Here is a 25,572-nt window from a genome sequence, read left to right on the forward strand (position 1 = left end):
CTATAAAGGAAGAAATAGCAAGATTTGAACATGGTCTGGGTGCATGGGTCTACAGAAAGCAGAGTTGTAGGTGGCCTAAATAAATGACAGAATGGTGGTGCTGTCAACAACAACAGGAGAGGAAAAGATGATCAGTTTTGCCATATTCAGTTTAATTTCATGAGACAATATCAGAAACACCTGCCTTGATGCAAGATTGAACCAAAGTAGACAGGTCAGGTACAGTGAGATAGATTTGTGACTCAGTGTCACTGCAGTTGACAATGCAGTTGAAATCACAGAAGCAAATAAGATCACCTAGGGTGAGGGTGGCAGAGGGACAAAAGGAGCTGGACTGTGAGGGTGGTTAAGCACTGGAATAAATTGCCTAGGGGGTTGTGGAATCTCCATCACTGGAGATTTTTAAGAGCAGGTTAGACAAACACCTGTCAGGGATGGTCTAGATAGTCCTGCCATGAGTACAGGGGACTGGACTAGATGACCTCTCGAGGTCCCCTCCAGTCCTATGATTCCATGAAAGGGGACCGACCACCAACAACAATAAAGAAAGGTTTCAGAGGAACAGCCGTGTTAGTCTGTATTCGCAAAAAGAAAAGGAGTACTTGTGGCACCTTAGAGACTAACCAATTTATTTGAGCATGAGCTTTCGTGAGCTACAGCTCACTTCATCAGATGTTTACCGTGGAAACTGCATGAGCTTTCGTGAGCTATGAAGTGAGCCGATGAAGTGAGCTGTAGCTCACGAAAGCTGATTCTCAAATAAATTGGTTAGTCTCTAAGGTGCCACAAGTACTCCTTTCCAGTTGTAGACTGTGTGCCAGAAACTCATCATCTTTCTTCTGTCATTAAAATAGTTTTGGATTGATTTTCTGACTCTACATATTTCATTTCCTCCCCCTAGTCAAACTAGGCTCTCCAGATTCTCCACTAGATTTAAAATTTAAAAGCTTCAGCAAATAAAAGTTCAGACTTTATTAGTGTCTCTAATCTCCAGTCATTTCTGCAGAGCATGTGGAAAAGAGATGCTGTAGAGTTAGATACACACATAATGTATTCAGATAACCTCCACTGACATCACTTAGCATGCTCTGGAAATCAATTTTTATTACTTTAAGTCAACCATAGGCAGTTATGCCAAGTCACTGACACACTAATGGTCTCAAAATGTTTCAATAAGAAACAGAAAAGCAGGAAATAGTGATGTTTTTAATTTAAAATGCACTTGCATTAAATATAGCAATTTACATGAAATAAACTTCATATAAGAATGATCTGTATTTTGTTAATTACCTGTGATTTATGTTTAAAACACGTATCTGATACCTTTTATCTAAATCTTCTATATAACTTACATTGTCCTCAAATCTGATTGAATTTTTATTATTTTCACTAACAAAAAGGAGCTATTTTTGTATATTCCAAATGTTCTCCTATAATTTAATTTTAACACAATTTTATTGTTTAATAACTTTCCTATAGAAAATGTTCTTTACAGGACTGGACTCTGTCCTGAGCTTTATTCAGAGGGAATATTATTTCCTTTTGTTTGCAAAGAACCACTCCTATGTCACTGCTTCAACTGTTAACAAAAACACTGGTCTTGTCTAGGACTCCCTATGGAAATTCATCTTTTGTATGCAACTCAGAAGTCCCATTGAAGACCTCAGTATAGGAATATCTCCATCTCTGATCGAATGTGAATCTGTATCTGCTGTGCTGTATTCCTCTTTGCCTTCTTTCCATAAGTAAAAGCTTTTCAAAATGGCTGCCACGGTACTTCTGCACAAAACTGTGTTTGATAGAATCTGTGAAATCACAGAATTTTGAATAAAGAGTGGATTTGCAAGCTGACCTGCAAAAAGGTAATGCACCTCAAAAGTATGAAAGTGAAGAGAAGTGTTTTTACCCTGCTTGTAATCAAAGGGATGGGGGGGTTGTTTTCTTAGTTTCTGTTTTGTTTTTGTTTGTTTTTAATTTTTTTCTAGGTGCTAGAATTTCAGAGTGTGACTCAGTTGCCTCTGCAGTGTTCCCCTGAGGTCTGTCAGAACATGACCCACCCAGCTGTCAGGCTGTGCTGGTAGACTGCTATCCAAGGTTGTGGTACTTTGGCCCTCCAGCCAAGGCACATGTCAGTCTTACCATTTCCAAGGTGTTAAGGTCCAAAGGAAATCAGGAACAAACAAAAAAATAACCCTCAAAACAGGATATTGTGACAAAACTTCAGTGGGATCCCATCCTTCTATTCAGGACTTGTCTGCAAACAGACAGCTTTTACTGATCCCCCAGGGCCCAGCCATCCCTTCTAACATGGGCTTTGACCCAGCTTCTCTCTTAACAAGAGTAGCAGAGCTCTGATTTGGTCTAGATCCCCTCCCTTAAATGCCCCTCTCCATACCTGAGGTTTGCTGCAGGTGTATCAGGGCAAGGCACATTTTCTCATTACCAGTGTGGGGCATATCTCCCCTATTACACTGTTATAGATGTTGGTGGAAAAGAGAGCTTGTACCAGAATGATTAAGCAATTTACTCTTCATGTATGAGAAAATTATGGCCTGAAGTAATAAATTAAAAAGTTGCCTAATGATAACTAGGCAAAGATAAAGTCTCTATAGTGCCTTACTTCTTCTGGGACCAGCAGAGGAAAGAGGGCCATTTGAAATCCACTGAGTCTGGAGAACATTTCTACATTGTACCTGTCCCTTTTGTACTTTAGAATAGCCTCAGGACTCCTCTCAACCATGCCAACTAGCTATGGGCCCAAAGCTGTACATCACTAGAGCACATCAGCACTCTGGCCATGCCCCTTCTAACACCTTAGCCCCTACATTGGTGGTGAGGAAGAACTGGCATTACTCTATGCCACTCAGAAAAGGAGTACTTGTGGCACCTTAGAGACTAACCAATTTATTTGAGCATAAGCTTTCGTGAACTACAGCTCACTTCATCGCATGCATACTGTGGAAAGTACACAAGATGTTTTTATACACACAAACCATGAAAAAATGGGTGATCATCACTACAAAAGGTTTCCTCTCCCCCCACCCCACTCTCCTGCTGGTAATAGCTTATCTAAAGTGATGACTCTCCTTACAATGTGTATGATAATCAAGGTGGGCCATTTCCAGCACAAATCCAGGGTTTAACAAGAACGTCTGAGGAGGGGGGAGGGAGGGTAGGAAAAAACAAGGGGAAATAGGTTACCTTGCATAATGACTTAGCCACTCCAAGTCTCTATTCAAGCCTAAGTTAACTGTATCCAATTTGCAAATGAATTCCAATTCAGCAGTCTCTCGCTGGAGTCTGGATTTGAAGTTTTTCTGTTGTAATATCACAACTTTCATGTCTGTAATCGCATGACCAGAGAGATTGAAGTGTTCTCCGACTGGTTTATGAATGTTATAATTCTTGACATCTGATTTGTGTCCATTTATTCTTTTACGTAGAGACTGTCCAGTTTGACCAATGTACATGGTAGAGGAGCATTGCTGGCACATGATGGCATATATCACATTGGTAGATGTGCAGGTGAACGAGCCTCTGATAGTGTGGCTGATGTTATTAGGCCCTGTGATGGTGTCCCCTGAATAGATATGTGGGCACAGTTGGCAACGGGCTTTGTTGCAAGGATAGGTTCCTGGGTTAGTAGTTCTGTTGTGTGGTATGTGGTTGCTGGTGAGTATTCGCTTCAGGTTGGTGGGCTGTCTGTAGGCAAGGACTGGCCTGTCTCCCAAGATTTGTGAGAGTGTTCAGTCATCCTTCAGGATAGGTTGTAGATCCTTAATAATGCGTTGGAGGGGTTTTAGTTGGGGGCTGAAGGTGACGGCTAGTGGCGCTCTGTTATTTTCTTTGTTAGGCCTGTCCTGTAGTAGGTGACTTCTGGAAACTCTTCTGGCTCTATCAATCTGTTTCTTCACTTCTGCAGGTGGGTATTGTAGTTGTAAGAATGCTTGATAGAGATCTTGTAGGTGTTTGTCTCTGTCTGAGGGGTTGGAGCAAATGTGGTTGTATCGCAGAGCTTGGCTGTAGACAATGGATCGTGTGGTGTGGTCAGGGTGAAAGCTGGAGGCATGTAGGTAGGAATAGCGGTCAGTAGGTTTCTGATATAGGGTGGTGTTTATGTGACCATCGTTTATTAGCACTGTAGTGTCCAGGAAGTGGATCTCTTGTGTGGACTGGACCAGGCTGAGGTTGATGGTGGGATGGAAATTGTTGAAATCATGGTGGAATTCCTCAAGGGCTTCTTTTCCATGGGTCCAGATGATGAAGATGTCATCAATATAGCGCAAATAGAGTAGGGGCATTAGGGGACGAGAGCTGAGGAAACGTTGTTCTAAGTCAGCCATAAAAATGTTGGCAAACTGTGGGGCCATGCAGGTACCCATAGCAGTGCCGCTGATTTGAAGGTATACATTGTCCCCAAATGTAAAATAGTTATGGGTAAGGACAAAGTCACAAAGTTCAGCCACCAGGTTAGCCGTGACATTATCGGGGATAGTGTCTTGACGGCTTGTAGTCCATCTTTGTGTGGAACGTTGGTGTAGAGGGCTTCTACATCCATAGTGGCCAGGACGGTGTTATCAGGAAGATCACCGATGGATTGTAGTTTCCTCAGGAAGTCAGTGGTGTCTCGAAGGTAGCTGGGATTGCTGGTAACGTAGGGCCTGAGGAGGGAGTCTACATAGCCAGACAATCCTGCTGTCAGGGTGCCAATGCCTGAGATGATGGGGCGTCCAGGATTTCCAGGTTTATGGATCTTGGGTAGTAGATAGCATATCCCAGGTTGAGGTTCCAGGGGTGTGTCTGTGCGGATTTGATCTTGTGCTTTTTCAGGGAGTTTCTTGAGCAAATGCTGTAGTTTCTTTTGGTAACTCTCAGTGGGATCAGAGGGTAATGGCTTGTAGAAAGTGGTGTTGGAGAGCTGCCGAGCAGCCTCTTGTTCATATTCCAACCTATTCATGACGAGAACAGCACCTCCTTTGTCAGCCTTTTTGATTATGATGTCAGAGTTGTTTCTGAGGCTGTGGATGGCATTGTGTTCCGCACGGCTGAGGTTGTGGGGCAAGTGATGCTGCTTTTCCACAATTTCAGCCGGTGCACATCGGCGGAAGCACTCTATGTAGAAGTCCAGTCTGCTGTCTCGACCTTTAGGAGGAGTCCACCTAGAATCCTTCTTTTTGTAGTGTTGGTAGGGAGGTCTCTGTGGATTAGTATGTTGTTCAGAGGTTGTTGGAAATATTCCTTGAGTCGGAGACGTCGAAAATAGGATTCTAAGTCACCACAGAACTGTATCATGTTCGTGGGAGTGGAGGGGCAGAAGGAGAGGCCCCGAGATAGGACAGCTGCTTCTGCTGGGCTAAGAGTATTAGTTGGATAGGTTAACAATATTGCTGGGTGGGTTGAGGGAACCATTGCTGTGGCCCCTTGTGGCATGTAGTGGTTTAGAAAATTTAGTGTCCATTTTCTTTTGTAGAAAAGCAAAGTGTGTGTTGTAAATGGCTTGTCTAGTTTCAGTAAAGTCCAGCCACAAGGAAGTTTGTGTGGAAGGTTGTTTTTTTATGAGAGTATCCATTTTTGAGAGCTCATTCTTTATCTTTCCCTGTTTGCTGTAGAGGATGTTGATCAGGTGGTTCTGCAGTTTCTTTGAGAGCGTGTGGCACAAGCTGTCAGCATAGGCTGTGTTGTCTTTTTTACCTTCAGTCCTTTTGGTATGATGTCCATCTGTTTGCCTTTGGAAAGGAAGATGATGTCTGTATCTGTACAAGTTTTTTCATGCAGTTGATAGATTTCCACTCCATACAGCTAAATGCAGTGCCTTGCATAATGATAGGTTTCAGAGTAACAGCTGTGTTAGTCTGTATTTGCAAAAAGAAAAGGACTCCTTTTCTTTTTCCAAATACAGACTAACACGGCTGTTACTCTGAAACCTGTCTCTATGCCACTCAGAGGCTCTACTATTTTGGAAAGAGTCCCCAGTTGGCCCCAGCCCACTCCACTCCATCAGCTCCCAGCCCCAGCGTTTCCGCTTCCCACCACAGGTGAGTGCGGGACCTTTCCCCCACCCCGCCCCGCCCCCAGTGACATGGCTGGGGCCAGGGCAAGGAAAGCGGAGCGGGCTGGGGCCGCATTGCTCCGCTTCCTGCTGCCGGTGAGTGCAGAGGGCGTTCTTTCCCCAATCTTCCCACACTCACCAGCAGCGGGAAGCAGAGCAACCCAGCTCCAGCCCATTCCACTCCGTCAGCTCCCAGCCACGGCTCTCCGCTTCCCGCCGCAGGTGATTACAGGGGATATCCTTTCCCCAACCTCCCTGCACTCACTGGCGGCGGGAAGCGGAGCGACACGGCTGAGAGATGGCAGAGTGGAGTGCGCTGGGGCTGTGTTGCTCCGCTTCCCGCTGCTGCTGGTGAGTGCCTGTCAGGGGGCAGAGGGTGTGGATAGGGGTCGGAGCAGTCAGGGGACGGGGGCGGTCAGGGAACAAGGAACAGGGAGGGCTAAAACAAGTTTGATATAACGTGGTCTCACCTATAACGCGGTGAGATTTTTTGTCTCCCAAGGGGTGGGTGGGTGTGTGTGTTTGTACATACCCTGATATAACGTGGTGTATATATAAATATATATATATAGCTTTGAGGGGAAATTTAAACAGAAAAATATGAATGATAATTGGAAATAGTTTAAGAACATTTTACAAGATAGCCAAATGACCACAATCCCACAACTCAGAAAGAAGTCCACATTAAAAAAAAAAAAAAAAGTTAAAAAAGCAACCTGTCTTAGAAGTGAAGGCATCTATAAACAAATTGATATAATAAATAACAAATAGAAGAAAGGAGAAGTTGATAGTGATGAATATAAATCAGAAGCTAGAAAAAATTATCCTTTTGATAATTGAGGCAAAAGGATACAAGGAAAAATCTGTGGCCTGCAGAGTTAAGGATGATAAGAAATTTTAAAAAGTTTATTAGGAACAAAAAGCACCCTAATAATGGTATTGGTCCATTTGGAAATGTTAAAATTATCAACAGTAATGTGGAGGAGGCAGAAGTGTTCAATAAATATTTCTGCACAGATAATGTAGTCATATCATATAATGATGAAACACTTTCCATTCCAATAGCAACGTAAGTGAATGTTAAACAGCAGCTATTAAAGTTAAACATTTTTAAATCAGCAGGTCCAAATAACTTGCATCCAAGAGCTTTAAAAAAGCTGGGTAGGGAGTGTACTGGACAGTTAATGTTGATTTTCAGTAAGTCTGGGAACACTGGAGAATTTCCTTGAGAAGACAGGTCTACTCCATGGCAAACCAAACAAACAATTATCATCCTGTGATCACATTTAGGGATCTTTTGACGCCACTTGTGTTTTGCATGAGAGACAAAAGGAAAAAAACACAACAGAAACAACCAAAAAAACACAACACAAAAGAAAAAGAAGCTCAAGAGATTTTAAGACCTTGATGGACCTTGCCACAAGCAACATTTATTAAAAAAAAAAAAAAACGAACAGGTGAGAAGGGAAACAAAATAGTGAACAGGTCTTAGAAAGACCTTTCTCAAAGTCAAATAAAAAAGGAGTTCCCTGAAGCACCACTGAAAGGGAGCTCCTCATTCATCTTCACAGAAAGAAAACTGTCATTTAACACAAGTGCTGACCACCATTATGCCTACTTCCTGTTTAGGCTATTTAAAGATTCAAAACTTTGAACTAAATATTTTCCACATCATCTTCTGGGGGAAAGATCTAAGAGTTGAGATTTATTATCACTAATTACTTTTGTATGCTAAAAACACTGAATAAGGATATTCTAAGCAACCAGTGTGAAATATAACTTTTCTAAGTGCAAACAATTCTTAGATTATATATTCAATATATGGATAATCCTCCTCCTCCTTTTCTTTTTCCATTCCCCACAATGTATTTTCTTCAGTTTCATATTTTGGTAATACATGCACAAATTATTTCAACATGTTAAACAGGAGAATAGTTATATTGATAAATATATGCACCATTTGTTCCATCAAAACCTTTGGGAAGTATAACAAAGATTTACAGGTGGTGTTAACAGTAAATGTAGTTCTTTAATGTTAGCGTCCCTTCCTGTTCTTGGTGAATTTGTAACCCAGTTGATACTAATTTGGCTTCCAGACTTTTCTTTCATGTCAAAAGATTCCGAACAAGCACACCCTGTATACTAAGAATACCTGTTCCGGTTGAATTCTTCTAAAATTATCTAGTTTCCCCAAAGTATCTGTTGTAATGAGAACTGCCTTTTAAAGATTATATTTTATTTTTTAAAAGATTTATAATAATGCTTATTTTTTTTACTCTGGCCTTGACCCTGCAAAGACTTACACATGCCTACCTTCACATATTGTGAGTAGTTCTGTAATTGCAAGATCAAGGCTCCTGGGTACCATAAAAAGCAACTAAATATCAAGATCCCAGAACTGAGACACTCCACAACATGCATTCACAGGAAAATTTCTAGTGAAGTTTCTTTTAAATGATTCACAAAGAAAGCTGGACTTTGAATGAAAAACCCATGCTTAAGGAAGGTAAGAAATGCTGACATTAAAGAGAAAAGGAGTACTTGTGGCACCTTAGAGACTAACCAATTTATTTGAGCGTGAGCTTTCGTGAGCTACAGCTCACTTCATCGGATGCATACCGTGGAAACTGCAGCAGACTTTATATATACACAGAGAATATGAAACAATACCTCCTCCCACCCCACTGTCCTGCTGGTAATAGCTTTGATTTAGTATTTGATTTAGTATTGTTTCATATTCTCTGTGTATATATAAAGTCTGCTGCAGTTTCCACGGTATGCATCCGATGAAGTGAGCTGTAGCTCACGAAAGCTCATGCTCAAATAAATTGGTTAGTCTCTAAGGTGCCACAAGTACTCCTTTTCTTTTTGTGAATACAGACTAACACGGCTGTTACTCTGAAACCTGACATTAAAGAATCATCATGTTTTCCATAATTCCCCCTCTGTTTTCTAATAGATTAAAAAGGTAGCACAGGATAACAACTACTTATTTATAAACACTGAAATATGAATAAAAAATTGTTAATGGTAAGATTGCAAGCTTCGACAGCTATATTTTTAATTATTTATAATTATGGATTGTGAATGAGTACAGAAGAAGTAACACTTAGGCCAAGTCCTTGCTGGCATAAATGGGTTTTGCCAATTCTTCTTTTACATAGAATTGATAATCTGCTTAAAATGATATTGCTGACAGAACAAAGGTAACACGTTGTATTGGAAGATGTAAGATAGAGATACATAAAAATGAAATGATAAATAAAAGCCCTGTTTTTCTGGGAAGACCCAGGACAGGGTAACATAAAATGACATGACCCAGAAACTGCAAAGCCAGCAAGAAAAACACAGGCCCAAACTGGAGAAACACCCGACCCAAAAAATGAAGGACAAGACTGAAGGATCAGACTAGGGGATCAGTAACGGAAACAACTATCATGGAAGGTGGTAACTTGTGCCCATTTACCAGTTTCATCTAGTCTATTATTATTTGCCTGCCATAAATGTATGCCCAAATACTACAGGTATAATAATTTTGTCTGAAATTGTATTAAATAAAGACAAAAATTGATTAAGCCTAAATGGGGTGGACTTGTGACTCAGTTTCCCAATTTTCACCCCCAACAGGGCCTAACAGCTGTAACATATACAAATTTGCACTCCAAACTAGTACCACTCCAAGCAAGATCCCTTTTATCTAGCGGGCAAAGAATACGGACAACAATAGTCTTTAGCAGAGGTTCTCAAACTGTGGTCCACAGACCACCAGTGGTCCACAAGCTCCACTCAGGTGGTCCATGGATAGGTACCTCTAAGGTGCACGCCTGGGCAGCCACACATGAGAAAATGAAGGGCCACTCACCTAATTAGGGCACATCCATCACATTTGAAAGGTAAGACTACTGATATTAAAATACGAGTTGTGTGCTTTCATTTGTAGAACCAAAAGATGTTAATTATTAAGGTTTTTTTTATACAGCACTTTTACCCAAAGCGCTTTACAATAGTTAGCAAACAGTACAAACAACATTTGGAAAGATCGTTAAGTGGTCCGCCAAGGCCCCCAGCAATTTTCAAGTGATCCGCAGAAGAAAAAGTTTGAGAACCACTCATCTATAGCAAACACGTGTACGCTCCCTGCCAGTTTATAAAAACAGAACCAACAAATCCTATAGTAGAAGCAGACTGATTTTGTTTATATTGTGATCAAGTAGAACCATTATATTTATTTTCACAAATATACTGTGCTAATCTGCAGTTCATTTCAATGTTCAAGCAGTATTTTTTAATTAAAGAAAATACATTGCACCTAATTCTATTCCACCAGTGAAAATCCAGAGAAATTCCAAGAGTTACAGCAAAGTAACAAAGACCATATTTTATTCTAATAGGAGTGTTGCCTAACCAAGTAGTAACTACCATAAATAAAAGATCAATATAAGTTTTAGGATCTGAGCTACTGACACACTGCAATAACCTGAGAGCTCAGCTATGTTTTAGAAACTTCATACTATTTCCGAGTACGTAATATGACAAGCCAACAAGCAAATAGAAGAAATTAGTTTTCACACGACAGTGACTTTTATATCAAAGGTATTGCTTGTAGTCACTGAAATAGTGGACAAAGTTACCTTCATGTGATATGTTCAATTAATTTTAAAGATAAATTGTATTTGTTGCCTAAAGTAATTTCCTGTTGGAATGTGCCTAGAAACACAATGATGTTTTGGGGATGATTCAAATATTTTCCCTATGAAGGAGATGCTTGTTAGTGGAATGCACTGTTCCATGTTATAATTGTTGATTATTTATTAAGCATCTGCAATGTACTCAGCGCTGTACAAAACATATCTACCAAATTGCAAAATATTTCAGGTAATGACTGAGGCCTAAAACTGAGCCTCGTTACTCTTAACTCAATGTTTTTTCCAGGTTTATTTTAATTTTTTTCCACATTTCTCTCTAAATTTTATTTCCAGCAAATAAACACAAAAGGCCAAGTTCTACCCTCATTTACAATGGAGTAAACCTGCAGTAGATCCATTGTAAGTTTAAGTAATATTTTCTGCATTTCATTTTAAGTGAGGCTCCCTCATAAAACCATTTACAAAGCTGTGAAGGAAAACTTGTTACAATAAAAGAAGATTACTTTATAATGTGATCCACATCGTTTGATAATTTTTTCATTAAATAAATTCAAATACATTTTTATATTCGATTACAAGAATTTAATGGAATACAGATGAATGGTCACTATGACACAATTTTCCTACTTTAATTGTGCTTAATTATGCTTGTTCTATAGCTTTTTCTAAAAAAAAATCTAGCTAAGATCTACATTATAAACATTGTGGATCTGGACATTGACTCAGGATTCAGTACAGCAAAACAATAATTTAAATCACTGTATAAACAAATATGCTAAATTAAAAATAGTTCTGATATTTAGTGCAATAAATACAGAGCTGCAGATGTTCTCTCTTGTGACAAGAGATTCATCTCCAGAACAGAAATGCATCACAAAAATTTATTTCCCACATCTCCTGGGGGAACATACAAAAACCTACACCTCAAAGTCACCTTCTGAAATGAGCATAAGCTTTCGTGAGCTACAGCTCACTTCATCGGATGCATACTGTGAAGTGAGCTGTAGCTCACGAAAGCTTATGCTCAAATAAATTGGTTAGTCTCTAAGGTGCCGCAAGTACTCCTTTTCTTTTTGCGAATACAGACTAACACGGCTGTTACTCTGAAACCTTCTGAAATGATTCTTTTTGAATTACCTTTCTCCAAGAAACAGTATCATTTTGTGTTTAAAATGTTTTACTTCACAAAGGAATTGAACACTAGTGTATAATGTGGACCTAAAGAACCATTTATATCTATAGTAATAGAGTCCCTCTGGCAAACAAAAAGGGGGAAATTACTTTGCATCAAGCAAACTGTGTTTAGTTACATATATTTTAAATATTTATCTGAACCAAATCAATGGTATTACATATGTGACGTTTCACTCCATATTCTTTATGAAAATATGCTTATGATATGAATATGACATAACTGAGATGTATTTTATTCAAGATGGGTCTTGTAAGGTATCATCAGAAAGGTTATAATTTACTGAATGTGATTATCCAATGTGTATGCCTGTATCATTTCTGTATCCTAAATTAGGAATATTGACTATGTATCTGTATTTCAACTATGCTACTTTGGGTGACGCCTACTGCTAACACTTCAGGTGCAACAATGGAAAAGCCAGAGAGGGTGGATTGCCCATCAGCAAGGACAATGGACTGTGAAAAGGCTTGGCCTTCCTGTGGATGCTTCATATTGCCACTGACTCATGGATGCTGTGATACGACAGAGTCAGGTAGTCTTGTCACCTGATAATAAATATTACTTGGGATTTCTTGTAACTTTCCACTGGAAATGAAGGGGGGGGGTCAAGTTTGGGAAACAAAGGATTCCCGTCTTATGTAAATCCTATTTAAGGGTGGGGAGGTAGTCAAACAGGACTCCTCCTCTCTATGGCCTGTCTGCCCAAGAAGAAAGACTGCTAAAGTCACCTGAAGGGAAGGCAAGGGGGGAGTCCAGTCTGAAAAGGAATATAACTGGAAATCTGAACCACAGAAACTTTGCAACCAGCCTAAAACAACATTTAGGGTGCGAATTTACATTTTGTAACCTGTTTCTTAAGTATATTGAGCTTAGCTTGTGCATTTTGCTTTATTTGGTCAGTAATCTGCTTTGTTCTGTCTGTTCTCTCTTAAAAAATAATTTTTTGTAGTTAATAAACTTATTGGTTGTTTATAATATAACCAAGTTTATAGTTTAACCGGTACACAGTCTAACTTGAGGGGGTGGCAAGAAGTTGTGTATATCTCCCTCCACATTGAGCGAGGGGATAAATTTCATAAACCCTTTGAGTTTATACCCTTTAAAGGGAGAGAGCCCCTAAGGCTGAATCTTTCCAGAGCGGATCTCTGCCTCTCTGTGCAGCTGGATGTGGCCCTGACTGTGTACTTGGCTGGAAGAGGCTAGCGAGCCTAACCCAGCAAAGTCAGATAAAAGGAGACCTAGGCTGGCAGAATAGGCTGATTGAGCAGAGGAGGTTCAGTTAAACCCCAGCACATCAGGTGACACCCCAAAGGGCCCAATCCCTTCACAACACAGTACATACATTTTACTACACAAAACTTGCAAACAATGAATATTCAGTTGGCCTTGGAATCTGTGATTATACAAGCAAATGTTACACATTAAAATTTGAGGGAGGTGGCTCACAATAAGAACGTGCACTGGAGCCCATCTTTCTATTCCACTGTCACAGCTCTGACCACACCTTTTAGGTCCTAGTTTTGTCTTATCTCAGCTGTACACAATTACTACTGCTACTCTTAGGTGAATTCTGCACCACTGAGCATGCACAGAATTGATGTCCCCTGCAGATTTCTTTGCTTCCCCACAGAAAAATAACTTTCCATCAGGGAAGCAAAGGGAAGCCACATGAGCAGTCATGTGACCCTCCCCAAGCAATATGTTTCAGGTGCCCGGGGCTGCCGGCAGAGAGGTAAATCACTGTGGGTGCATGGGGCAGGACTGGGGAAGACCCGGCTGGTGGTTCCTACCCTGTACTGGGCTCAGCTGTTAGTCCTGGCTGGGCTGGAGTAGATGGAACGTCCTCTTCCCGTGCATGGCTATGTCAGACCCACCCCCAAATTTCTCCCCTGACTGTAGTACAATCTTCAAACTCACACACACATGCTTCCTGCACCCATTGCTCCTCAGTTGCAGGGGGAAGGATCCATGTAAAGGGAGCTGCTCCCTCATCTGCCCAACCCCCGTGCATCCAGACCCCCTCATAACCAGACCCTCTGGCTGAGCCTCACCCTCCTGCAATCAGAACCCTTGTGACGAGCCCCACTCCCCCTGCACCTGGACCACCCTGACAAGCCACCCTCACCCAAATCCCACCCCACTGAGCCCCACCCAGCTGCACCTGGATCCCCATCCCACTGAGCTTCCCACACCCAGATCCCCATGCAGCGCTCTATCCCACCCCCCACCCCTCTGCTGAGTCCCAAACATCTTCACCTGGAACCCACTACAGAGTCCCATTATTGTTGCACCCAGAACCCCCCAACAAGCCCCTGTGAATCCAGATCCCACCTGCACGCAGATCCCCCACTGAGCCAGATCCAGATTCCTCATCCAGATTGTCCCACACAGAAACCTCTGAACCTACACCTAGATCCCTCCACACTTGGATCCTGCCTTGCTGAGCCTGCCTGCCCACACCTGGTGCACATGGCATGGAGGAGCTGGGCCCTGGGGTGTTTCTGGGGCAGGACCGGTCCTTGCACCATGTCAGGGTTGGGTACAGCCTCACCGCTGAGTCCATGTCCCGGGGGTAGAGCGGGAATTGCACAGTGATCTACCACCTCTGTGCAGCCAATGGCCTCCCTAATGCCATACTGCAGACTCCACATTTATTTGACAAATAAAATTTGCAGAATTTTAAAATATTGTGCACAGAATTTAAGTTTTTGGCGCAGAATGCCCTCAGGAGTACTACTGCATCTAAGGACACCAGTACCACTGCCTCCTTCAACCTACGAGGTGGTCTGATTCTATTACTTGTCCCAGACTCTACAGATCCTGGCTGCAGCTCTGTAAATTATTTATCTGAATACAGCTGAAAAGGAGTTATGGTTAAAAGGGACTGTGACAAATAAGCTAAATACAGAAGTGGTGACTGGAAGGGTTTTCAAGGGTTATGAGAGAGACTCAGCACATCACTTTCCAGTGAGTGGGAGGGGAGGAATCCCCCTCAACATTATTTATCAATCTGGAATGAGAGAGGACCCTCTTTTCCCGCAGCATTTTCCAGTGAACAAAAAGAGTTCTCCCAGAATCCTAGATAAATTCAAAAAACAAAAATCAGGAAACCTCATCCAATTGACAGCACACTTCTTTCATCTCTGCTTTACTCCAACCTATGGAGCTGGAAGAACCTCCCATTTTTGTCCCTCTTTTTCCTGTCCCTCTTCCTGCTCCGATTCCTTAATCCTGTTAAGAAGTCACTAGAGGAAAATAAAGAACTGGATTCAAAGAGCAGAGAGAGGAATTTTATGCATCTGGGACTGCAGCCAAAGAAAAAATTAGGTGACGGGGAGAGTCTGTCTTACATTTTCTGTCTTTCATTATTCTTTGCCTCTATTTCCCTCGTAGATGGCTCTATAATGATTGTAGTCTGGAATGTTCCTCAGGATGAGAGAAAAGGGGGATTAATCACACACAGTCTTACATACAATGTTTTTTTATATCTATTTACAAAGACTATCAGGTTAGTAAAATGTTGCCAATCTTAATCCTGTCCCTTTAAAGTCAACAGAGAGTGGAAAATCACATGATATTATTTTATTGTACCACATATTGTACTACATTAAACCTACTTTCCTCTGGTTCTCCTCATTTATATGCTTCAGGAATATGCAATTACAAATGAGAAGAAAGCCAACAAAAAGAGCACTCATTTAATGCACATTTTCACACACCTTCCCTCTAGTGATTCCAGCATTGTTCTTACCTCTTACTGCTACCACAGGCTACTTTTTGAAGTTCCATTTTTTTGTAATGTATCAATTTAATTTTTGATCAGCGTGCTTTGAAAGCAAATATTACAGGCCAGGAGTAACCTTTACAGGCAGCTTCACAGACACCCTGTAACCTAAAGTTTTATATATTATGCTACACACAGAATAAAATACTAGAGCTGGTCACAGTGTACTCAATTAATTTTCACATTTTTCATCAAAAATATATTCAGTGAATATTCCATCAGTTCTACTTCCTATCAATTATTATACAAGACTACATCAAACAAATTCCCCCTAAAAACAGCAGATAAATAAAAAATGCACATTATCCCTCTCTAAATTTAGTCCAGATAGAATTACTAAAAGTTTCAGTAAACTGAAAAGGTAACAATATCCAAACAGAAAAGAACTAGTTCTACAATCACTTAGAAACAGCACTATGTATGACAAAGATTCAAGCGGAAGTCTATAAACATGCTGTGGTTTCTCATCAACTCTCATCATTTCTGGATCCTAGTAAGTAAATCAAATCCAAGCAAGTGTTTACTTTGGAGTTGTCATGGCAATCTTTTTAGTTATCAGCTACTCTTTCTTCCTTCTCTAATTGCTGTGAGAGAGCTCTATATAACCTTTCTTTCTAGAAAGAAAATGGTGGCTTCTGAGCACGACAGGATGCTTTTTCCCCTTATTGTCAACCTGACTGAACAGCACTGTAAGCCAAAGTTCAACACACTGGTGTTTATTAATCTGCATTTACAAATGCTGTTGAACAGCCAAACTCCCTTTTTTAGAATCAGAAAGGCCAACTGATATTTGGTAGAGTGGACCAATTACAAATTGTGTCCACCTTGGTCTAATTATTCCAGTCTCCCTTGTGTGCCCTAAGTTTGCAGCCCAAGGTGTTCCTAATTTGCATTTTTCAGCTTTCACAGTCAGGTCTTCACTTATGATTCATAAAGGAAGCAATCTACATGGTTGCCCCAGTTTGGCTTTTCAAGCTCTGAGAGTTGGGCAGCCCCAGTGGTAATCTCAGGTTTGGTTTTCTCAGGTTTAACAGCAATTAAAGCCAAAGTGAATTCATTCAGTCCCTTCAGCACTTTGCTTACCATTCCCTGGAAAGTTGTAGCCACATCGAGTGTGCAAAAGAATAGTTTAGGGATCTCAAACAACCTAGAGGGATATTGAAGGCTGACACCATCAGTCAAAGATATTTGCTCATAACCTTTCTCTAAATCAATCATAGAAACAAAGTAGGCAAGTACTAACCTGTCCAATTAATTACCTGGTCTGGGTTCAACCTGCAGTATTTATAGAAACATGTGGGACAAGTCCTTTAAGGTATAAATAATATTAGAGAAATCCAGAACTTTCTGAAAGCCTGTTTACACATATCCATTTCATGTTATCTATTTCCTTCTTAGTCACCTGATCTATTCTCTTGCAAACTCCAAAGGTCACTCTCTCCAATGGGATCTATGTCTGTTGGATTCTTGGCCAAACGTACAGGCTCTGTGTGAATCAGTGCATGTGTGCAGCTTGGGGTACTATGATACTGAGACATGCTACAGAAAGAAGTTTTTGAGGTTTCTGGACTCTGAGTGACAGGTACTAGAAAGCATTTCTTAGCTAGGAGAGGAAGATAGGATGATGTGTCTGGGATCAGACGGAAGCAAATACCAGAGGTGTGTCTGGGTCTGAGAGTGGGGAAAGGTGTAAAATCATACTGGTAATGCTGTACTTCAGAGATGCAGAAGAAAGGAGAGATGCAATGCCAGCTGGTTCTCTGGGGAAGGATGGAGTAGTATCAATTTTTAATGGCATCCCTCTTTTCTTGTGTGTGAGTGGGATGATGACAGGCATCCTAGTATTTTAATTGCTTCTCTGACTGTAGCTTCACATTGATTAAAACATTTTTTCCCCGAGAACAGACATGGCCTATGGGAGGGAACAGAAAACCCAAAAGGAGTTTCAGTATATTCAGCAGTTTCATGACAGAGTACCCACAATCAGTCAAGGTCTCTCCTAGTGCAGAAATCCAGAAGCATACCATGAAACTAACATTTGGGAACGCCTAATATCTTCCAAAGTTCCTGATCAGCACAATCCCTGGATTCTAAACAACCCAACGAAATATGAAGGCTCATTTGTCAGTTGTATTAGTTAACATTTCTCCCCATTATCAATGCAGGTACAAAGACCACTGGACTTTCATATCCTCCCTAGCAATGTTGTTGCTTACAAGTATTGTAAGTAAAGTTTCATGATCAACTCAGGAAACACACAAGTTACATACATTTTCTTACAATTTTTGCATCGTTAGTAATGCATTTTTGTAAAAAATCTTTCTATAGCCTTTTTATTTCCTTTATCAGCTTGAAAAAGTAGTAATTGCCTGCCTCCATGTTCGAGCATTTTTTCACCTTTTCCAGTTTCTTTACATTCTGAAAATATACTTCCTTTTTCAGGATATGACCTTCACCTTCTTTTCAATACAAAGACAAAGCAGTCATCAACCTCATTTATCACTAACTTTGTACTCATGTCACTAAAAGGCCCCAATGATACCTTGGTCAGCCCGTTTGCATCTGTTGTATGCAGAAGGTGACCTAAAAACATACCAACTAGTCAAACAAGCTTTAGAATTATGTACTGAATGCTCCAAGTAAACAATATAAGAAGGGAATGAAGTACATTTGTAATTCAGAACTACTTCCCCCCTTTTGCAGGTATGCTGACATCCACATTTGTCATAGCCCCGTTGCTCCTGGTTGCCATGAGGGCCCACCATTCATTCTGCTGGTGACATCAAACCCACCTCTGACTGAATTCTCCTAGAGGCTTAAGAGTTTGCCTGTAAGCTCCTATATTTTCTCCTGTTGCTTTAACCCTCACTTCCTCATCTACTGCCTTCCCCCCACCCCCTGCCAAAAAAGGAAAAGGGGCTAGCTACTTTACATATTACCCTGATTATTGACGCATACTACATGTAATTTTAAAGCTGTTGGAACTTATTTTCACTGTGTTATAATATACATAGAAACTGCCAGTAACTGCTACGGCTGAATATCTAAAACTACACAGCAAATTATTTTTGCTAAGCCAAATGCAGCAATTACTAGCACTACCTGTTAAGGGAAAAAGCAGAACTACAAATCATTACTGTTAATCCACAAACCAAATTATGGTATTACGGGGAAAAGTACCAACTTTTTCCACTGTTTATTTTGACCCTTTCCATTAAAAAAAAGGTTAGCAGATTGAAACTTAGACTGAAAATCCTCTATATAGCCATAAAAGAAATATATCATGGACAATGTCAGTGCAAGCTCTCTCATATTGCTCCATCATAGTGCTTCAAACAGGTTCATTAATTCTCTGATCTCTCTGTTGAGACAAAGGTGCTGTTTATTGACAATTCTAGTGATAGTTTTGTGATGTGGATTCCTGCTCACTGGGAAATGTCTGGTCTCGGACAGTTAGATGATCAAGATTTTCAGTCAGATTTTCACACAGATGATCAAGCAAGCAGCAGATGAATACAACTTTCAAGTTATTACCAACTTGGGCTTGATTTGCAGAAGCAACCTGGAGGTGAAAGGCTCTATAAACTCATTATCAATCCCATTATAAACTTATGATTTAATATTGGAATTTTTATTGAGATACATTCATTTCAAAATTTGTCAGAACAACTTGAAAAAATCTGGAAAGAGGTTTCAAAATAATAGTTAATGTAGGCTACAGAATAAAGTGGATCCTCATGTCAGCACTGTGGATAACATTCTTGGAAGACTGGGACCTGACTGAATTTCGCCTCTAGGTTTTGTGGATAGCGTGTATTTGTCTGATTTTGTTTTTTAATAAACATTTACGATAAACTGTTTCTATCCAAGGTTATTATTCTAAGATTCCAGAACAAACACAGACTTTCTGGCTGTTTACTGACAATACATTTCTAGGACACCTTTAAAGAATGTCTTACTACTTATTCTACTTTTCTTTCATTTTTTGAAATTGTATTTGCTACCTCAAACTTCCTTAAAAACACACAGACTCTTTGAATTATAGTGCCGTTTTCTCACAGCTTGTGAGGGAAAGTATCACATGTCATACAGAAACCTGGGGACCAGAATACAATAGCTAGCAATAGTGTGACAATTTGCCACCCAACAACTTAATGGCTGGGAAACTTGATTGTATCTGCAAGGTGCCAGACAGCTTTAGGATAAAGGGAAAATGTACCCTACTGCCCAACCAGAGAGATGTGAGGCCATTAGCTCTTGTTCCCAAATCATTTATTTAAAGCCCAGTCCAGGGTTTCTCAGGCCTCTTGTACCGATGATGGAGACACAATTAAGAAAATATACTAGGAATACTATTTAGGAATTTAATATTAGGAATTTGTATGAATGTTCGTTTGTTGCAACTTGCAGCCGGGGTTCAGTGTGGATATAAGGCCAAAAAGCCAGCAACCAGAACATAAGAGACGTGGGATTTCACTGGTAGACCCTACGTCTATGGGAAAAAGTCCTGAAGTCCTTGCAGACTGGGGTCCCTCTTTGGTACCTTCTGACCGCTTTGCAGGGGGAAGACAAGAGGATTTAGTCGAGCAAGCTGAACCCTGGGGTTAGGGCAGTGGAGAGCTACCCTGAGTTATGAGCTATATGAGAGATGCCCAGTAAAACTCACACTGAATTCACCTAAATGCCTAGTTTGGGAAGAGAGGCAGATAGTGACCCTCTCCAATTTTACATTTTAAAAAGATGCAGCCTGCTGCTTAAAATCCATCCCTGTCTGTCCTCATTAGTGTCCCCTGATCTAAGATTCATTATATAAAAGGCAGAGATGGATTTACAAGCACTTTTGAAATTATTTCCGAGACTCAAATTACAAAGAATTTTTCCCTGCAAGTTATTCACTGTAAGTTGAGAATATATTTCTATTTTTCTAATGAGCAAATGCGTAGCATGTGGACTATTAAACATTCTCATACCCAATCAGTTGTAAGAGTAAGTCAACAGTTTGACAAGCAAATCAAACCTGACCCATATGCAGTAAACAAGGTCTATACTTTTAAATGGAAACAAACATCTTTATATTAACAAGGTTCAAAGTCACCACACAGAATGAAATATAAAGTAGGCATATGTTTTGCCAACTTATCAATTTGGTTGATTTTCTTAAAAAGCAACACACTGCTTCCTTCCCCAAACCTGAAGAGCTCTGTGTAGTTCAAAAGCTTGTACCTTCCACCAACAGAAGTTTGTCCAATAAAAGATATTCCCTCACTTACCTTGTCTCTCATATCTTGGAAACATCATAGCTACAGCAACACCACAAACAATTTTGTTCTTAAAATGCAGTGATATTGGTTATTTCATTAGTTAAACAATTTCCATTTGACCAGCAAAATGAGTCACCAGATAGCCTCAGATTAATCCCCTCAGGGATGAAGTAGTATCTTAATTCACTAATGTATTTTTAACAGGTGTTGATTCTTTGCTTCCTACTTTACTTACTGGTCGCTAAATTGGAGGATTGGCATTAAGGCTCAGATTTGCATCCCATGGGACATGGGTGTCTAACTTCCCTAAGCTCTGTTGAAAATCCCAATCTAAGTTCACTTGACTCAAATGACTTAACACTAACATTTTGGAATGGTTCTCAAGAAGTAGAATAATATTTTAGCTGTTTTATTCCAGTTTTATTAAGAAAGAAAGTAATAAACTTACCTGGTACATCCTTGTCAGTATTGGGTACATTTTTTCTAGGTGTTGCACTGAGGAAAGACGTATGCTTTCTTTTAGCCAGTGTGGTTCGGGGAGGCATGTAGTGGCTTTTACTGTGTGATTTCTCAAATGATTTTTGAACCTCATAGGAGCCTGGTGGTGGAACTTCCTATAGTATTAAAGAAAATAAGAAAAAAGTGTCAACTGAAATAACCCAGAATTCAATCAGTGTGGTAAGCCATTACAACCTCCTCTGTAACACAAATTGCAGGAAAGCACCACATACTTAATTTAAAAAACAAACAAACATTGTTTCTTATGTCTGCTACAGATAGATTTCAATATCAGTATAATACTAGTTTTATTGCATCACTAGACCTTTAGTTTAATAAAAGGAATAATTTATTATGGGGGAAAAGCCACAAATGCAGAACAGGCATAAAATTGTTATAACTATTTATTAAATCCTGCCAAATGCCTGGAAGTCCGTTAAGACACTGAGGTTCCACTACAGGGTGTGCTAGGAAACTGTGCCCAAAATCCAGACTGAAAACTGAGGGGCACTTTGAGCTCAGGAAAGGAATAGCCAATGTCCTTTCAGAACTAGAGCTGGGCAAATTCCCCTCTCCTACCAAATATTAAATTGTGTATAACTAATTAAATAGTCATTGGAGCAGGAACATGGAGTTGTTTCCTATATTATAGAGGAATACTCTAGGGTAATCGGGAGTGGGTCTCTCTCAGTCTTTCCTGTTGAAGCTGTTCCACACTAGGCGAGAGACAGCTATCGAGAATGATGCTATAACCTGGTTGTTAAGGCACTCACCTAGGTAGTGGGAGACTCAAGTTTATGTCCTTACACCATTTTTTTTTTATACACAGTGGAACAGCTTCCACAAGAGAGACTGAGAGATACCTACACCAGGATATCCCATAGCCCAGTGGCTAGGATGCTCCTTTACAATGTGGGAGACCCAAATTGGAATCTCTTCTCCAGCTCAGGCTTGGAGAATTGAACTTGGATCACACAAATCCCAGGTAAGTGCCCTAACCACAGGGCTACAGCTTATAAGGGAGGCAGCACCACTGCTCTTCCCTTCTACAGTGAATGGCAGGAGGGCCTCTCTCACATTATCAGTTTTGATTTATCTTAAAAAAAGATTATTAATATTAACATTTCTATGTAATACTGTGACTAGTGATAAAGTATTTCTGTATTCAACAATTTTTAATTTAAACGGTTCTTGTTCCATTCTAGTTGGAGGGTTCTTAGATTTATTGGACAAGATGAATCTCCTAATTTCAGATTTAGTAATTTCCAATTAAGCTAAAATATTTACTCTTACTCATTTATAAATCTTTACTGCTATGCTCCTGTACTAACATTTGAATCAACATCAAAGCAATACAATTATTAATTACAATAATTCTAGACAAAACATCAAATGTCATATCACCAAAGTCTTAAACAGCAGATAATGCTTCCATGTGAAAGTTGAAATATTCCATTTAGAATTAATTCTGCTTGGGTTTGGAGGGGGTCTTTTCTTTGTTTGTTTTCTTCTTCTCTTGTACATATATCACAAGAAACATTTTAGGAAGATATCTTTGCTTTTAAGAAATCATCGCCTTCTAGAGCTGGGTGAATAATGGATTTTTTGGTTCACTGGCCAATTCCCAAGTAAGTTTTGTTTTGGATCGAACCAAAAATGAAATACTTTGCAATTGCACTGAAATTTTCAGTGAGTCAATAAATCAAAATTTTTAATTTCAATGTTGAGGAATTTGCCAAAAGCAAAGGAAGACTTGAATCACAAAATGGTGTGGGGAAGGAGGAGGAGCTCCATTATAAGATTTAACCCATGGTTAGGGAACACACCCAGGATGTGGGAGACCAAGGTTGAATTTCCCTCTCAGCCTGAGGTAGAGCAGGGATGGAACTTGTATCTCCCACAACATTGGTGAGTGCCCTAACCCGCCCCTGCAAGCTCTCACTCTCTTTCTCTTGACCCAAAGACTATTCATGATCATTACAAATTGCAACTATGAATGACAATGAATAGTCATCAGATCAGGGGAAAATAACTCTATAGCCTAGGGAGGTTAGGACACTCTCCATAGATGTGGGAGACTCACATTCAATCCCTGCTCTATCACGTAGAGAGGGAAATTTGACCGAGGTCTCACACATCCTGCGTGAGTACCCTAACCACTGGACTAAAGGTTATAAGGGAGAGCCTCCTCCTCCTTCCCCCCAATTCCAAGGGAGATATAACCTCTTTCTCCAACAGCTGCAGAATGCTACATTAGATATTCTGCAGCTGCCAGGAAATGCATCTTACACACACACACCAGTTTTATAATCATATCTACAAATAAGTTCATGGGGATAAGTTTGACAGACTTACTGAGGATGCTAAATAATTCTAGAGACATCCTATTGTGAGAGCAGGTTGTTCTTTGAATAGTTACAATTATTCCTTGGCGGCTGACATTCAAACGCCCCACAGCCCAAACATCACAGCATCTTCCTATCTGTCTGCTTAACATTAGAAGTCAGCCTGGGAGAATCAGTAAAGGAACAAAAACCAAAAGACCACACACATCACTGTCCCTTCCGTTCACCCTAAATATTGCAATTTATTATTTAGCATGTGCATAGTCATCTAGCCAAGCAATGGCATTTTCACTGGCATGATGCAGTTCTTCTAGGCCACCGCTGAACCTAGTCAGCAGGTGTCATAAATATAAAGGGAAGGCTAACCACCTTTAAATCCCTCCTGGCCAGAGGAAAAAACCCTTTCACCTGTAAAGGGTTAAGAAACTAAAGATAACCTTGCTGGCACCGACCAAAATGACCAATGAGGAGACAAGATACTTTCAAAGCTGGAGTGGGGGGGTAACAAAGGATTCTCTCTGTCTGTGTCTTTTTTCTTTGCCGGGACCAGAGCAGGAATGCAGGTCAGAAAAGCAAAAAGGGCTAATAAGCAATCTAGTTAGATATGCATTAGATTCTGTTTTGTTTAAATGGCTGATAAAATAAGTTGTGCTGAATGGAATGGATATTCCTGTTTTTGTGGCTTTTTGTAACTTAAGGTTTTGCCTAGAGGGATTCTCTGTGTTTTGAATCTGATTACCCTGTAAGGTATTTACCATCCTGATTTTACAGAGGTGATTCTTTTACTTTTTCTTCTATTAAAATTCTTCTTTTAAGAACCTGATTGCTTTTTCATTGTTCTTAAGTTCCAAGGGCTTGGGTCTGTGTTCACCTATGCAAATTGGTGAGGATTTTTATCAAGCCTTCCCCAGGAAAGGGCGTGTAGGGTTTGGGAGGATTTTGGGGGGAAAGATGTTTCCAAGCGGGCTCTTTCCCTGTTATATATTTGTTAGACGCTTGGTGGTGGCAGCAATAAAGTCCAGGGGCAAAAGTTAAAATAGTTTGTACCTTGGGGAAGTTTTAACCTAAGCTGGTAAAAATAAGCTGAGGGGGGTTTTCATGCAGGTCCCCACATCTGTACCCTAGAGTTCAGAATGGGGAAGGAACCTTGACAGCAGGCATTCATCGACAATGTGTGTCATCATCTGTGTTGCATAGGAGCTGCACAAAGGGCTATCACAAAAGCTCCAGCAATAATGGTTAGCTGCACAGAGACCTTGCCTGGTCCGGAACCTGTTCAACAGGGACCACTGATGATGGGGCAGGTCAAAACCAGGAGGGCAAATTGTGTGGTCAGTGACAATAGACTGATTGGGGATCATAACAGAGATCCATTCCTCTCGCCAGACTGTTTCTGTCCAAACACCCTGGCGTGGCGGATGAGACCATAATGACATAGTGACAGCAAGACTGCAGCTGGTGGTTTGAAAAGGTCACTGTAGATTGCAATGAGGAAGGATAAGACCCATCAGGACACTCCAGTGATGTAGAGAGATCCCAGAGTTCTTTGTGAGCGCTCCACTACACCTAGGAGGGCATACTCTCTTTTTTAGCATGGAGCTGTACAGGTCCTCACTTGAAACCACAACAGGGGGTGGTTCCAGATTTATAACTCTATTAGTCATTCCAGCAGGTTGTATGGTCCCAACTAGAGAAAAAAGACAGACCAAACACAAAGATTCAATATGGAAATCCTGTAGTATGGGAAACAGAGTGCTCATTCATATGACCGCACCTCCTCCTGAATAGGAGAGA

The 25,572-nt window shown here is 40.4% G+C and overlaps 1 protein-coding gene across 13 annotated transcripts in view; it reads right to left on the reverse strand.

The window, feature by feature from the left end:
• STPG2 (sperm tail PG-rich repeat containing 2) overlaps positions 1-25,572 on the reverse strand; it is a 418,033-nt gene that overhangs the window by 213,606 nt on the left and 178,855 nt on the right. For 12 of the 13 annotated variants that reach the window (XR_007356264.2, XM_048847110.1, XM_048847117.2 and 9 more), the window contains one exon: positions 21,384-21,549. Coding sequence is in view for 12 of the 13 variants with exons in the window: in XM_048847110.1 (XP_048703067.1) it covers positions 21,384-21,549 (166 nt within the window). In the remaining variant the exon portion in view is untranslated. Of the gene's footprint in view, positions 1-1,301; positions 5,727-21,383; positions 21,550-25,572 lie in introns of those variants that run through there. The other variant, XM_048847113.2, reaches the window with a different exon arrangement.

Source organism: Caretta caretta, chromosome 4 (genome assembly GCF_965140235.1).
Source record: "Caretta caretta isolate rCarCar2 chromosome 4, rCarCar1.hap1, whole genome shotgun sequence".
In the NCBI taxonomy this organism is placed as follows: domain Eukaryota; kingdom Metazoa; phylum Chordata; order Testudines; family Cheloniidae; genus Caretta; species Caretta caretta.